This window comes from Myxine glutinosa, chromosome 10, assembly GCF_964187855.1.
Source record: "Myxine glutinosa chromosome 10, kmMyxGlut1.1, whole genome shotgun sequence".
Classification (NCBI taxonomy): domain Eukaryota; kingdom Metazoa; phylum Chordata; class Myxini; order Myxiniformes; family Myxinidae; genus Myxine; species Myxine glutinosa.
This window is the reverse complement of record NC_136270.1, coordinates 46,277,064-46,291,332: the sequence shown is the minus strand read 5'-3', so window position 1 is coordinate 46,291,332 and position 14,269 is coordinate 46,277,064. Positions and strand designations below refer to the sequence as shown.

The following is a 14,269-nucleotide window of genomic DNA, read 5'->3' as shown; positions in this document are numbered from 1 at the left end:
GGAAATAAATGTGTTTTGAGTTTTGATTTGAAAGTTTTTATGTTGTGTGAGGTCCGAGTAGTTATAGGTAGTTTGTTCCAGAGGGCAGGTACTGAGTAGCAAAAGGCTTTGTCCCCGTATGGCATATGAGTTCTATTGCAGACAAGGAGAGTCTTATCAGCGTGTCTTAAGTATTTGGCGTCATTGGAATGAGTGCGAGCATTAAAGACAATACTCACATTATTAAGTACTAGGGCATTGCCCGTACGTGGGTGCCCGTTCCTTGCCAAAAAAAATAAAAAACGCTACCCGTACGCTCCACCCCGCCCGTACGCCCGTAAACAAAAAAAACCGCTCTTCGCTTCCGCCCTTCGCTCTGACTGAATTGGGAGAAATAATGCGCATAAGAAATCGAATTACGTACCGTAATGGCGGTCAGCTCGTAACGCGCTCAGCTCCGCTCGTCTCACATCGGCCACGCCTACGCAACAAAGCGTTCTGTGATTGGCTGCCGGAAAGCGTGCTGCCGGACAGTCTTCACTGTCCGGAAGTTCGCAAATCGCAGTTAGGATGAATCGTTTTAATTTAATCGCAGTTTGAATTCGTTTTAAAACATAGTTTAACGGCAACATAGTTTTCCAACGTGAAATAAATGAATACGCTGTCAAATGTGCCGTCCGAGGCAGAGTCTGATCGCCACGTTCGGCACACGTGATAGCTCGCTGCTCTCTGATTGGTTGAATCGTTTTTTGGACATAGCTCGGTAAGTAATTGTCCGATTAATATGAAACCTTGAAAAGGCACATCCTCGGGTCCCCAGCAATATACCTGGCAAGTTTCAAGTATATCGGACCCGTGGTTGTCGAGAAACAGCGGTCACAGACACACAGACACACAGACACACAGACACACAGACACACAGACACACAGACACACAGACACACAGACACACAGAGATTACTGGAATTATAGATAGATTATTAAAGACAACAAACAAAGCCAGACAATAAAATAGAGCGTTCCTCGTATGTATTCAATGCAAGGCCAGAAACACGCGAAGATCGGACAGGAAACAGGAAACAACATGGCGTCCACAGACCACGTGACCAATTTTTTTAGGACTCTTCGTGTCGCAACTCTCTCTATACAGGGACTCTCGTTGGGAGCTGGGAGGATGCATATATATATATGAGCATCTGGAGCATTTTAAAGAATTGTGTTTGGAATGCTTGGGAAAGTTGCAAAATTCCAATAAAAAGCAGGTCTGAGGAAAATAAAGTATTTCCGGTGAGAGGACAAATTTACGAGAACAGCACTGGGTTTGGAAAGGATTTATTTGCTTGATGTCTCGTTCGGATTGATCGTAACAGATACGGAAAGTGCAGCACAAAAAGTGTGGAACAGCTATGAATGAGTTTATTTATGTTTGACTGACAAAGTGCACACTCCGCTTTGCAGATGTGGATGAGTGCGAGCTGAATGTAAACATCTGTCTTCATGGAAAGTGTGAGGACACACACGGTTCCTTTGTGTGCCATTGTAATGATGGCTTCTCTGTGAAGAAGGGCTCTTCGGGATGCTCAGGTGAGCCACCTCGATATTTCGTGAAACCTGTGCTCATGTATAGCAAGTATACAGGTACCGTATGTTTATAGGTTCACGGAATAGTTAAATTGCTGTGGACTGTGTGGGAGGAGGCAGGAGGAGGGCAAGGCCCAGAAGTTGAGGGGCTACCATACAGGTGGAGGTAGAAAGAGTAGAAAAGCTGAGAAACAAACACAAGGTTTGATATATGGGGGTGATCGGCTGCTACCTTAGGTAAATGACTCAAAGGAGGAGCATGAGTTGATAAAAACTAAATGGGAGAGACACACAGGTTGAAAAGACAGGCTGAGGATTGGAGGTGAGGACAGACGGTGAGGATTGCGGGTGAGGTGAGGATTGGAGGTGAGGATTGCGGGTGAGCAGACACAGAGGATTGGAGGTGAGTTTGAATAGACAAAGGATTGGGGTGCGATTGGATAGACAAAGGATTTGGGGAGAGCTTAGATATACAAAGGATTGGGGAAGAGATTGGATAGACAAAGGATTGGGGGTGCGATTGGATAGACAAAGGATTTGGGGAGAGCTTAGATATACAAAGGATTGGGGAAGAGATTGGATAGACAAAGGATTGGGGGTGCGATTGGATAGACAAAGGATTTGGGGAGAGATTAGACATACAAAGGATTGGGGGAGAGATTGGATAGACAAAGGATTGGGGGAGAGATTTGATAGACAAAGGATTGGGGGTGCGATTGGATAGACAAAGGATTTGGGGAGAGCTTAGATATACAAAGGATTGGGGAAGAGATTGGATAGACAAAGGATTGGGGGTGCGATTGGATAGACAAAGGATTGGGGGAGAGATTAGACATACAAAGGATTGGGGAAGAGATTGGATAGACAAAGGATTGGGGGAGAGATTGGATAGACAAAGGATTTGGGGAGAGATTGGATAGACAAAGGATTGGGGGAGAGATTGGATAGACAAAGGATTGGGGAAGAGATTAGATATACAAATGATTGGGGAAGAGATTGGATAGACAAAGGATTGGGGGTGCGATTGGATAGACAAATGATTTGGGGTGCGATTGGATAGACAAAGGATTTGGGGAGAGATTGGATAGACAAAGGATTGGGGGAGAGATTGGATAGACAAAGGATTTGGGGTGTGATTGGATAGACAAAGGATTTGGGGAGAGATTGGATATACAAAGGATTGGGGGTGCGATTGGATAGACAAAGGATTGGGGGAGAGATTGGATAGACAAAGGATTGGGGGAGAGATTGGATAGACAAAGGATTGGGGGAGAGATTGGATATACAAAGGATTGGGGGAGAGATTAGATCGACAAAGGATTGGGGGTGCGATTGGATAAACAAAGGATTGGGGGAGAGATTGGATAGACAAAGGATTGGGGGAGAGATTAGATAGACAAAGGATTGGGGGAGAGATAGGATAGACAAAGGATTGGGGGAGAGATTAGATCGACAAAGGATTGGGGGTGCGATTGGATAAACAAAGGATTGGGGGAGAGATTGGATAGACAAAGGATTGGGGGAGAGATTAGATAGACAAAGGATTGGGGGAGAGATTGGATAGACAAAGGATTGGGGGTGCGATTGGATAGACAAAGGATTTGGGGAGAGATTGCATCGACAAAGGATTGGGGGAGAGATTGGATAGACAAAGGATTGGGGGAGAGATTAGATAGACAAAGGATTGGGGGAGAGATTGGATAGACAAAGGATTGGGGGTGCGATTGGATAGACAAAGGATTTGGGGAGAGATTGGATAGACAAAGGATTGGGGGAGAGATTGGATAGACAAAGGATTGGGGGTGCGATTGGATAGACAAAGGATTTGGGGAGAGATTGCATCGACAAAGGATTGAGGGAGAGATTGGATAGACAAAGGATTGGGGGAGAGATTGGATAGACAAAGGATTGGGGGTGCGATTGGATAGACAAAGGATTGGGGGAGAGATTAGATAGACAAAGGATTGGGGGAGAGATTGGATAGACAAAGGATTGGGGGTGCGATTGGATAGACAAAGGATTTGGGGAGAGATTGCATCGACAAAGGATTTAGGGTGTCATGGATAGACAAAGGTTTGGGGTGCGATTGGATAGACAAAGGTTTGGGGGTGAGATTGGATAGACAAAGGATTTGGGGTGCGATTGGATAGACAAAGGTTTGGGGGTGCGATTGGATAGACAAAGGTTTGGGGGTGAGATTGGATAGACAAAGGATTGGGGGTGCGATTGGATAGACAAAGGATTGGGGGTGCGATTGGATAGACAAAGGATTTGGGGAGAGATTGGATAGACAAAGGATTGGGGGAGAGATTGGATAGACAAAGGATTGGGGGTGCGATTGGATAGACAAAGGATTGGGGGAGAGATTAGATAGACAAAGGATTGGGGGAGAGATTGGATAGACAAAGGTTTGGGGGTAAGATTTGATAGACAAAGGATTGGGGGTACGATTGGATAGACAAAGGATTGGGGGTGCGATGGGATAGACAAAGGATTTGGGGTGGGAATGGATAGACAAAGGATTTGGGGTGCGATTGGATAGACAAAGGATTGGGGATGAGCAGACACAGAGGATTAGGGGTGCGATTGGATAGACAAAGGATTGGGGGAGAGATTAGATATACAAAGGATTGGGGAAGAGATTGGATAGACAAAGGATTTGGGGTGTGATTGGATAGACAAAGGTTTGGGGGTGAGATTGGATAGACAAAGGTTTTGGGGTGTTTTGGGGTGCGATTGGATAGACAACGGATTGGTGATGAGCAGACACGGAGGGCAGCTGGTGCTGTCGTTCTAGATGAGGTAAGCAAACAAGGAGTGAGTTGTACGATGAGCATGATCGACCAATCAGGACCTTTGATGGGGACATCCAGTGCATGCTATTCGATTTTGATTGCCAGTTCAGTTGCTCTGCCCAAAGCTCAACAAGAAAGCAAAAATCTCACATTCCCAGTTTCCACAATGGAAAAATGAGGGACCAAGTGAGAACAGCGTTAAGGAGCAGTCGGACAATTTGTTACCTGCCACCGAGTGCACGAACCCTGAAGCTCATTTTGTGCCTGATCTGGAAAACCTGGTTGTTGTTGCTGTGGGCCAGGAGGTCACGGAAGTGATTCAGGGAATTAGCTGTTTGACAAACTTGGCAGCAGAGTCAGGGTGATGAATAAAGAATCGTCACACGTGCGGTCGGTTCTTCATGCCAGACACCTGTACGCGTTTAAAATGATTTATTCTGGTGAGGAATAACAATGCACTTCGTTCTTTTCCCTGGCGGCCCATTCAACAAAATTGCATCATGTCTGCACCTTCATTTTCTTAGTCGCGGTTGTGTCGGATATCGTGTGCTTTGGAAGACGCTGAAGAACATCCTGAAAACACATTAAGGGTCCATTTTCAAAATGATTATTCTGCGTAGAATCCAGAAATGTTTTTTTTCTTTTGAAACACAGATTTCTCGCTCTCTCTCTCTCTCTCTCTCTCTCTCTGAGATCGAGGCTCATGGAATAACAAGGTGACAGGGTAAAAATGAACCATCAGTGGGGTCAAAGTTGGACACAATGAACAACGAAATGAATGAACAGGAAAAGAGGAGATAAAGGAGAGGAGGAAGCATAGTCACATGAAAGTAAGATGGTTAGGTTGTTGTTGTTGTTGTTGTTGTTGTTGTATAGCCCCAGACAGTTGTCTTGAACAAGCCCACGGCACAGAGACAGCCGATCGATCTCCCAGGAGCGATCCAGGGATCCCTCACATCCAGGATGGTGTACTCCCGCCCTCACAAAGTCAGGGCCACGACAGAGTTATAAAGGGAGAGAGAGAGAGAGACAGGAGGGAACTGGTCCATGGGGACCAATTGGCACTCTGACCATGACTGCGCTGCCCTAACAAATCTGGGCAGCATGGAAGAATGGGGAAGATTTGGGCCCGCGACTTGCACTGGAGGGCACAACCACCACAAGGAGGCGTCCCCGATAGTTGGAGTTTGGTTAGATATGGTTACTGGGGGTAGAAAAGTTCACAGGTGTGGATAGGGAATGGCAGGTGATGGTGGCCATCACTTGCTTGAAGCCCTGGAGGGAAGAGTGTGATTGAACCGACTTCGAAGGCAGTTCCACAAACAGAAAGAAAAAAAACACCTTTAGAGGCCATTTTTCCCTGCAGAGCAGGGGTTGGCCTTTTTTGGGCAACGTGGTCCCCTTTTTGGAGCAATGTTTTACAGCTGGATGCCCTTCCTGCCGCCAACCCTGTTAGTCGCCTCTTGCGACACACAGGGAATTACCAGTGAACTGGTACTCAATTTGCCGACCTCGGAAGGATGACAGGCTGAGACAACCCCCCTAGTGTAAATTCAGCGATCGACCGAGATTCAAACCCAGGATCCTAGGATCTCAAGCCGGCACCCTAACCGCTAAGCCAACACCAGGCTTAGTTCCACAAACAGGACAAAAGAGAAATAGATGAGTTGAGGTGTGCAGTTAGCTTGGATTTTGGGAGTTTAACCAGGAGGAGGTTACTGGAGGAATGCTCACATCCGGTAGGAAATGCGGGGAAGGGGTGCCGGAGGCCTGAGAGAGTAGAGGGAGCAAGACCGGAGCATAGGTGGTCAAATCAAACAAACAGAGAGACCACCGACCTGTCTGCGACGTGAAAGCAACAGGCCTTGTGTTTCGGTTCATCGTGGGATATTCCAATAATGTAGATTTATTTTCCCATAACAATCGATTCCCTTCAGTTAAAAGAAAAGTCTCTTTCAATTCAGGAAAATAAAACATACAGTGCATTCAGAAAGTATTCAGACCCCTTCACTTTTTTCACATTTTGTTATGTTGCGGCCTTATGCTAAAATCGTTTAAATTCATTTTTTCCCTCATCAATCTACACTCAATACCCCATAATGACAAAGAAAAAACAGGATTTTAGAAAGTTATGCAAATTTATTAAAAAGAAAAAACTGAAATATCACATTTACATAAGTATTCAGACCCTTTGCTATGACACTTGAAATTTAGCTCAGGTGCCTCCCATTTCTCTTGATCATCTTTGAGATGTTTCTCCACCTTGATTGGAGTCCACCTGTGGTAAATTCAATTGATTGGCCATGATTTGGAAAGGCACACACCTGTCTATATGAGGTCTCACAGCTGACAATGCATATCAGAGCAAAAACCAAGCCATGAGGTCGAAGGAACTGCCTGAAGAGCTCAGATACAGGATTGTGTCGAGGCACAGATCTGGGAAAGCCTATCAAAAAATTCTGCTTTATTGAAGGTTCCCAAGAGCACAGTGGCCTCCATAATTCTTAAATGGAAGAAGTTTGGAACAACCAGGACTCTTCCTTGAGCTGGCCGCCCGGCCAAACTGAGCAATCGGGGGAGAAGGGCCTTGGTAAGAGAGGTGACCAAGAACCCGATGGTCACTCTGGCTGAGCTCCAGAGATCCTGTGTGGAGATGGGAGAAGGACAACCATCACTGCAACACTCCACCGATCTGGGCTTTATGGCAGAGTGGCCAGACGGGAGCCTCTCCTCAGTGAAAGACACATGAAAGCCCGCTTGGAGTTTGCAAAAAAGCACCTGAAGGACTCTCAGACTGTGAGAAACAAGATTCTGTGGTCTGATGAAACCAGGATTGAACTGATTGGCTTCCGTCTGGCCACTCTGCCATAGACCTTTAAAAATCAACTCCTCCAGAATGGCTGGACAGGTTGAGTGGAAACTTCACACACTGAAATAGTATGTGGTGTTTTCGAATAAATCACAGGTCACATGGTCTGGCAGCCAGAATTTTTTTTATTGTTTGAAGAAGAAATTATACAAGTTTATCTTCTCAGGCCGTTTGACTTTTCAGTAAATCTATTAATCACGTACTGTTTGAACTCAGTGACATCCGATCTATTAATTACGGTCTATTAATTACGTACCTTCGGAATGTACCTTTTGACCCGTTGGACTGCTGAGACCCCTTCGACTTTTGAAGACCCTTTAAGACCACCAAGACCCTTAATACCGCCAAGCCAACAAAATACCCCGAAGACCCTTAAATACTGCGAATACCCCGAAGACCCAAAAGACCTAGAAGACCCACAAGACCTGAGGATCCAAAAGACCCTGAGAACCCAAAAGACCCCAAGGAACTAAAAGACCCAGAGGATCCTAAATACCCCAAGGACCCAAAAGACCCAATGGATTCCAAAGATCCAAAAGACCTAGAAGACTCACATGACCCAGAGGACCCAAAAGACTGAGGATTCAAAAGACCAAGAGGACTTGAATGACCCAAAAGACCCTGAGAACCCCAAAATACCACGAAGACCCAAAACACCCCGAGGACCTCTCATATTTAATTTGAAATATTTAAAATCCAATTTACATTTGGTTTTACAAAGAGGACGTCATGAGTCACATTTCTGATGAAAGTCGGGTTGTATCAAAGCGGGACATATTGGATCCCGGTCATAACTGTCCGCAGTTATAAAGTGGGCCCATTATAGGTGGCCCGTCTGGTTTAAATTGTATCTGCAACAATGTTAAACGTTAATTTTGTCCCACAATGTGTATAATGGAAGCACAATGTACCATGGATACAGGAGTTTACAATAGATAGAAAACTCATCATTGATTTTTGCCTTGAAGCACCAGAAGGTCTTGGTGGGATCACACTCTTTAGAATCCTATGAAGGCGAGGTTTGGGCTGGCAGGATAGCTTACAGGTAGACGTACTCACCTTTCAGCTGTCTACCCTGGGTTTGAATATTGAGGCATCTATAAACTTCCACACTGGTTTTTCACATGCAGGGCCATACATCAATGTGTGTGCTGTCCATTAGATGAAGAGTGAGCTAATGGACTCGTCTGGCAGCCCTGGTTGTTGTTAAAGATCCCAATGGGTTTCTTTCGTGAAGAGTAGGCGAGTTATCGCCGGAACCCTGAATGAATTGCAAAATTGCTGCTCTGAATGATTGCTGGAAAGGCCATGGCTTCATGCCACCCAGAGAAGTGCCACCCAGCACAACCATTGCCAAGAGACTGCTTCAGCAACACCGACACTCTGTCAAGAGTATGGTACATTGATGATGATGATGATGATGATCTCCTGAAAACGAGCATTGATCAGGGCATAATGTGCTTGTGTGAAAGCTGATTGGATGAAAATGTTTTAGGTTTTATAAAATGTAATATGATGTGAATAACTGCCGCACCCTACAGATGTGGATGAGTGCGAGATCGGCGCACACAACTGTGACATGTATGCCCAATGCACAAACATACAAGCTGGCTTTCAGTGCACCTGTGGCGAAGGCTTCTACGGACCAGGAACCAAGTGCATTGGTAAGCTAGGCCTGGGCATGAACAAACCCTGTTTTTTCCTCAAACTGTGAGATCATCACATTGATGTGGACACAGCTGTCGGCCTACAACAACACGGTGGGCGCGATTGATATGAAGGCCTGGATTTTACTGCTTGCCCATATTCCACTGTGTTCAGTTTGAATAACAAAACCAAGGAAGTAAAACTACTTTGAAGTGAAAACTACATCTTTATGATCCTTACAAGTTCAACCCATAAAACATTTTAAAATTATCATTAGTTCTCAGAGTTTATTCTCAATAATATATATATAATTATCTGTCCCAGAGCAGAGTTATTCATTCGGCCTGGACCTAGACTTTTCATGTTTTTGACCTCCAAGCTACAGCAAAGTACGAGCGATTGATAAAATAGTAGGGTCAATATACGAAAAAAACTCACCTAACCCCCAAAACATTGATACAAAAGGTTTTTCAATGGATTCTGGTACCATTGGGCATGCTAAATAACATACTAAAAATCTAGTAACATCTGACTTCCGGAAAGGGGTCATTTTCAAGATGGCGTCCAAGATGGCCACCGGGAGCTTAAAATGGCCATATCTCAATTATTATTCAACCTAGAAAGGTGGTTTTGGTGTCTAACCCTAGGTTTTAGGGCCCAAGGAATCCAATTGAATCAATAAAATTACCATCAGTTAATTATTTATTGACAAGTCCAAGATGGCATCCCAAGGCGACATCCTGATCCACTAAAATGGCTCTGTCGAATAGTAGTCAACCTAGAGAGATTTTTTCAGTGTGTATACCTAGGGTTAAGGCACCCAGGAAATCATCAAAATTACTTAAATAAGCACAAAGTAATCAGGTAATCCAGTAAGCCAGGTTTACCAGCCCATTAGGCATTTGTTGTCTTATACAGTTAGTCGCTGTCTTATACAGGCATCCAAGGTCATTGATCACCTCTGTGGTCTGGCTTGGGATGGTGAATGTGTTGCACAAGACCGAAGGACAGGGTCTCCTTTTACAAGCTTCTGGAAAGCAGTCTTTTTGCCAACACCAAAAATCCGAGAAGTCGTGTCACAACCAGTCATGGCATGGATGAATATCAACTGAGAACACATGTCATGTCCGAGGATTTCTTTTAGACGGTTGATGTCATAGAGTTTAAAACTGCCATCAGCTTTGGACTTGTCTGATCTGAAATAAAGGCTCTTACTGTCTCCCTGTGTAGTAAAGGAGTAAGACAAGGAGATCAGTATCTTCTCCAATCAGTGTAGTGGTGTGTAGAAGAGATGCCTCCACTGCAGCCTTTACTATATCTACGTCAGCATCTCCAGGTGCATTGACCACAGTGCAATACCTTTCTCTCAGTTCATCACTTATCATCCCGATCAGTCTCTGATCCCGATCAGATCAGATGACGATGAACAGCGACTAACTGTATAAGACAACAAATGCCTAATGGGCTGGTAAACCTGGCTTACTGGATTTCCTGATTACTTTGTGCTTATTTAAGTAATTTTGATGATTTCCTGGGTGCCTTAACCCTAGGTATACACACTGAAAATATCTCTCTAGGTTGACTACTATTCGACAGAGCCCTTTTAGTGGATCAGGATGTCACCTTGGGATGCCATCTTGGACTTGTCAATAAATAATTAACTGATGGTAATTTTATTGATTCAATTGGATTCCTTGGGCCCTAAAATCTAGGGTTAGACACCAAAACCACCTTTCTAGGTTGAATAATAATTGAGATATGGCCATTTTAAGCTCCCGGCGGCCATCTTGGACGCCATCTTGCAAATGACCCCTTTCCGGAAGTCAGATGTTACTAGATTTTTAGTATGTTATTTCGCATGCCCAATGGTACCAGAATCCATTGAAAAACCTTTTGTATCAATTTTTTGGGGGTTCAACCATATATTGACCCCTCTATAAAGAGCCAATCATGGTACCTGTTGATTGTGGACAAAATATATCATCCAATGAACGTCATTATATTTTGTCAATTTTATTTAGTACTAGCGTTGTCCTGTGTTGTTCTAATTCTGTCGCCATTTTGAAGAAATTAAAAAAAAAAAAAATTTCTGTTTTTCTTTTTTTGTAGGAGCCTAAAACACTTCCCTACCTGCATCCAATAAGGAATAATTATATTTAATATGATATTACACATGCACTAATCGCGGATAATTTAATAATACCTTTCATAAAGCTACAAAGGTTCAGGCATGAAAAGCGATTAAAAAAAAAAGCCCCAAAAAAACTTCTTTTCAAAATGGTTATTTTTTATTTTTTTATTGGCTAAAACACTTCCCTACCTGCATCCAATAAGGAATAATTATATTTAATATGATATTACACATACACTAATCGGGGAAAATTTAATAATACCTTTCATAAAGCTCCAAAGGTTTAGGCACGAAAAGCGATAAAAAAAAAACAGCCCCCAAAAAACGTTTTTCAAAATGTTTATGTTTTTTTTTTATTGGCTAAAACACTTCCCTGCCTGCTTCCAATAAGGAATATTTATATTTAATATGATATTACACATACACTAATCGGGGATAATTTAATAATACCTTTCATAAAGCTACAAAGGTTCAGGATTAAAAAGCGATAAAAAAAAAACTCCAAAAAACTTCTTTTCAAATGTTTATTTTTTTATTTTTTTATTGGCTAAAACACTTCCATACCTGCATCCAATAAGGAATATTTATATTTAATATATTACACATACACTAATCGGGGATAATTTAATAATTGCTTTCATAAAGCTACAAAGGTTCAGGCACGAAAATGATTTTTTTTAAACAAAAAAACAAAACAAAAAACTTTTTTTAAATGTTTTTTATTTTTATTCTTTTTTATTGGCTAAAACACTTCCTGGCACTCACTGATGAACCTCTGAAAGTTTGACGAAGATCCTTTCAACCGTATCTAAGAAAAATGGTGACAGACAGACAGACACACACACAGACAGACAAACAGCTCTCTTATAATATAGTTGATGTGTTTTTAATTAATTATTCTTTGTCTATTTTATTGTTAATGTCTATTCCATGTGATTTTATTATCATTTTTGTCTAATTCTGTATATTTAATTTAAATATTAGTTTTCTCTCCTTCATGTAGAATGTGTGTTTTATCAAAGTACTTTTGTCAATTTTCACATCTGTCCATCTGAAATGACAATATTTAATTAAAATGTGATTATATTTTATTTTATCAAAAGTTTATTTCTATTTTTACAAAACTGACTTAAGTTGTGCAAGGAAAGAAAATGTCCCTTCGTGTGCCACAGACATTGACGAGTGCTCGAATGGGACGCATCACTGCAGCCTCGATGGAGATTGCCTCAACGCACCTGGGTCTTACCAGTGCACCTGTAAAGAGGGATTCTTCGGCGATGGTTATGTGTGCGGAGGTGAGTGCTCATGGTAGCTGTGCAGTGGTTAAGGAAACCACAGGGTTTTATCACTCCTTTAGTTGTTGTACACATGAGCACGTGCAATCATCATAGTGAGTTGTTTCATTAAAATCCTCAATACATTTTTATTTTTTTGTATACAACATCGAGGCTCATGTAAGAGCTAAAATTATTTTTAATTAAATTAATAATTTAAGAAATAATTAAAAAACAAGTACAAAAAGTTTTAATAAAAACAAAAGCTTTCACTCACTCACCGCAGGCAGGTAGGTGGTCTTTCTGTCTTCTACCGACTCCTCTCCGGCCTTGCTCCCCCAGCTCTCTCTGTGCTCTGTCCCCCAAATATTCCTACAGGTCACACTAGATCTGCCAGCAAGCCTCTGATGGTTAAACTGCCGAAATCTCGGCTCTCTGCTCACCTTCACTCCTTCATTCCTCTTTTCTCCCGCCTCTGGAACAAACTCCCACACTCCCTTCAATTCCACTCCTCCCTCCAGGTCTTTAAAACAGCTGTTCACCACCATCTCTTATCTTCCCCCATCCAAAACCTTGATCTTTTCTACCCCCACTAATTCACCCCAGATCCACCTTGTTTGTAATTCCAACTTCTTTCCTGGAAGTCCTGGCAGTGTCCATATGTTTTATGCCTCTCCCACCCCCTTTCCCATGCCTCCCCCCGAAAGCCCTCTCCCTCCCACAGATCTCTCGATGTCTCCATGTCTCTCGGTTCCTGCTCTCAAATGTTGTGTTTGTGTCCTTCCCCCTCTCTCCCCATCTTGTCTACCGCTCCCGATGTTATTTGTTTTATGTGTCGGTTTGTCGGTTATGTGTCGGTTTGTCGGTTTGTCTTTTTGTGTGATAAATGTTCGCTCTTTCACGAGCCTCGATCTTGTATACAAAAAAAAAAAAAAAAGGCCGCGTCGATGTTACACAATGCCTCGATGCAGCTGTGCCTATAACGTCGATGTTATAGGCACAGGACATTCCTATTGATTCGATTACTTGATGTTATTTTTGTGCAAAGTGAAAATATATCTCGGCAATTGTCTAACCCTCTCGTGTGTGGCGACGAATTTTTAATATATCTCTGCATTTTCCCGTCTGTTATTTCAGGCGGTGTATGACTGACCATGCCGCGATTTAAAAAAATATATATCTCGGCAATTTCCCGTGTGTGGCGACACGTGAACGAAGCTATGCTCCTCTCTCCACATTATTGTGACGACGTATAAATTAAATATTTAATCGTGACGATTGTCATCAAATGGACGAATTTTTTATATATCTCGGCATTTTCCCGTCTGTTATTTCGGGCGGTGTATGACTGAGCATGCCGCGATTTAAACAAAATATATATATCTCGGCATTTTCCCGTCTGTTATTTCGGGCGGTGTATGACTGACCATGCCGCGATTTAAAAAATATATATCTCAATGGACTTGAAGTTACAGGCCTTTGAGAATTCATTTCGTTCTATAAAGGGCAACTTTCATCGGATTTTCTTCGGTTTTTTTCAACCGAGTCTAAAACTATGTTAGCGACTGTGAAAAATGAAATGATAGATATCGAATTTGATTTGAAATAAAACTGTGTGAGAGAGGAAGACACCACGGGCCTACAAAACAGGCCTCAAAGCTATGCGAGTTAATAAAATGGTGGATATTTGTTTATATGAAGCCTCTCCCAAAATGGGTGGAGCTATGGTTCCCGAATGGGTGGAGCTTCGAGGTTTTGTCTTCTCTGCAAGAACAACAAGAAGAAGAAGAACAAGAAGAAGAAGAAGAACAACAACAACAGCAGAGGGCACTCTATGAGCAGCGTCTGCGACGCGGCTAAAAATTAAATTTAGCTAAAATAATTAAAATTTAGTCGGTGCTTGGACTTCATGTCCTGGTGCTTGAACTCCATCGAATGCATACATTCGGCATTGCAGCACAAAAAGCATCCTCTTCTTTAAGTGGAGCAAAAT

At 42.7% G+C, this 14,269-nt stretch overlaps 1 protein-coding gene across 1 annotated transcript in view; it reads left to right on the top strand.

Annotated features, from left to right (window-relative positions):
• LOC137434504 (fibrillin-2) overlaps window positions 1-14,269 on the top strand; it is a 360,988-nt gene that overhangs the window by 214,860 nt on the left and 131,859 nt on the right. The window contains exons 30-32 of the mRNA XM_068127594.2: window positions 1,438-1,563; window positions 8,766-8,888; window positions 12,175-12,297. Coding sequence (XP_067983695.2) covers window positions 1,438-1,563; window positions 8,766-8,888; window positions 12,175-12,297 — 372 coding nt within the window. The remainder of the gene's footprint in view (window positions 1-1,437; window positions 1,564-8,765; window positions 8,889-12,174; window positions 12,298-14,269) is intronic.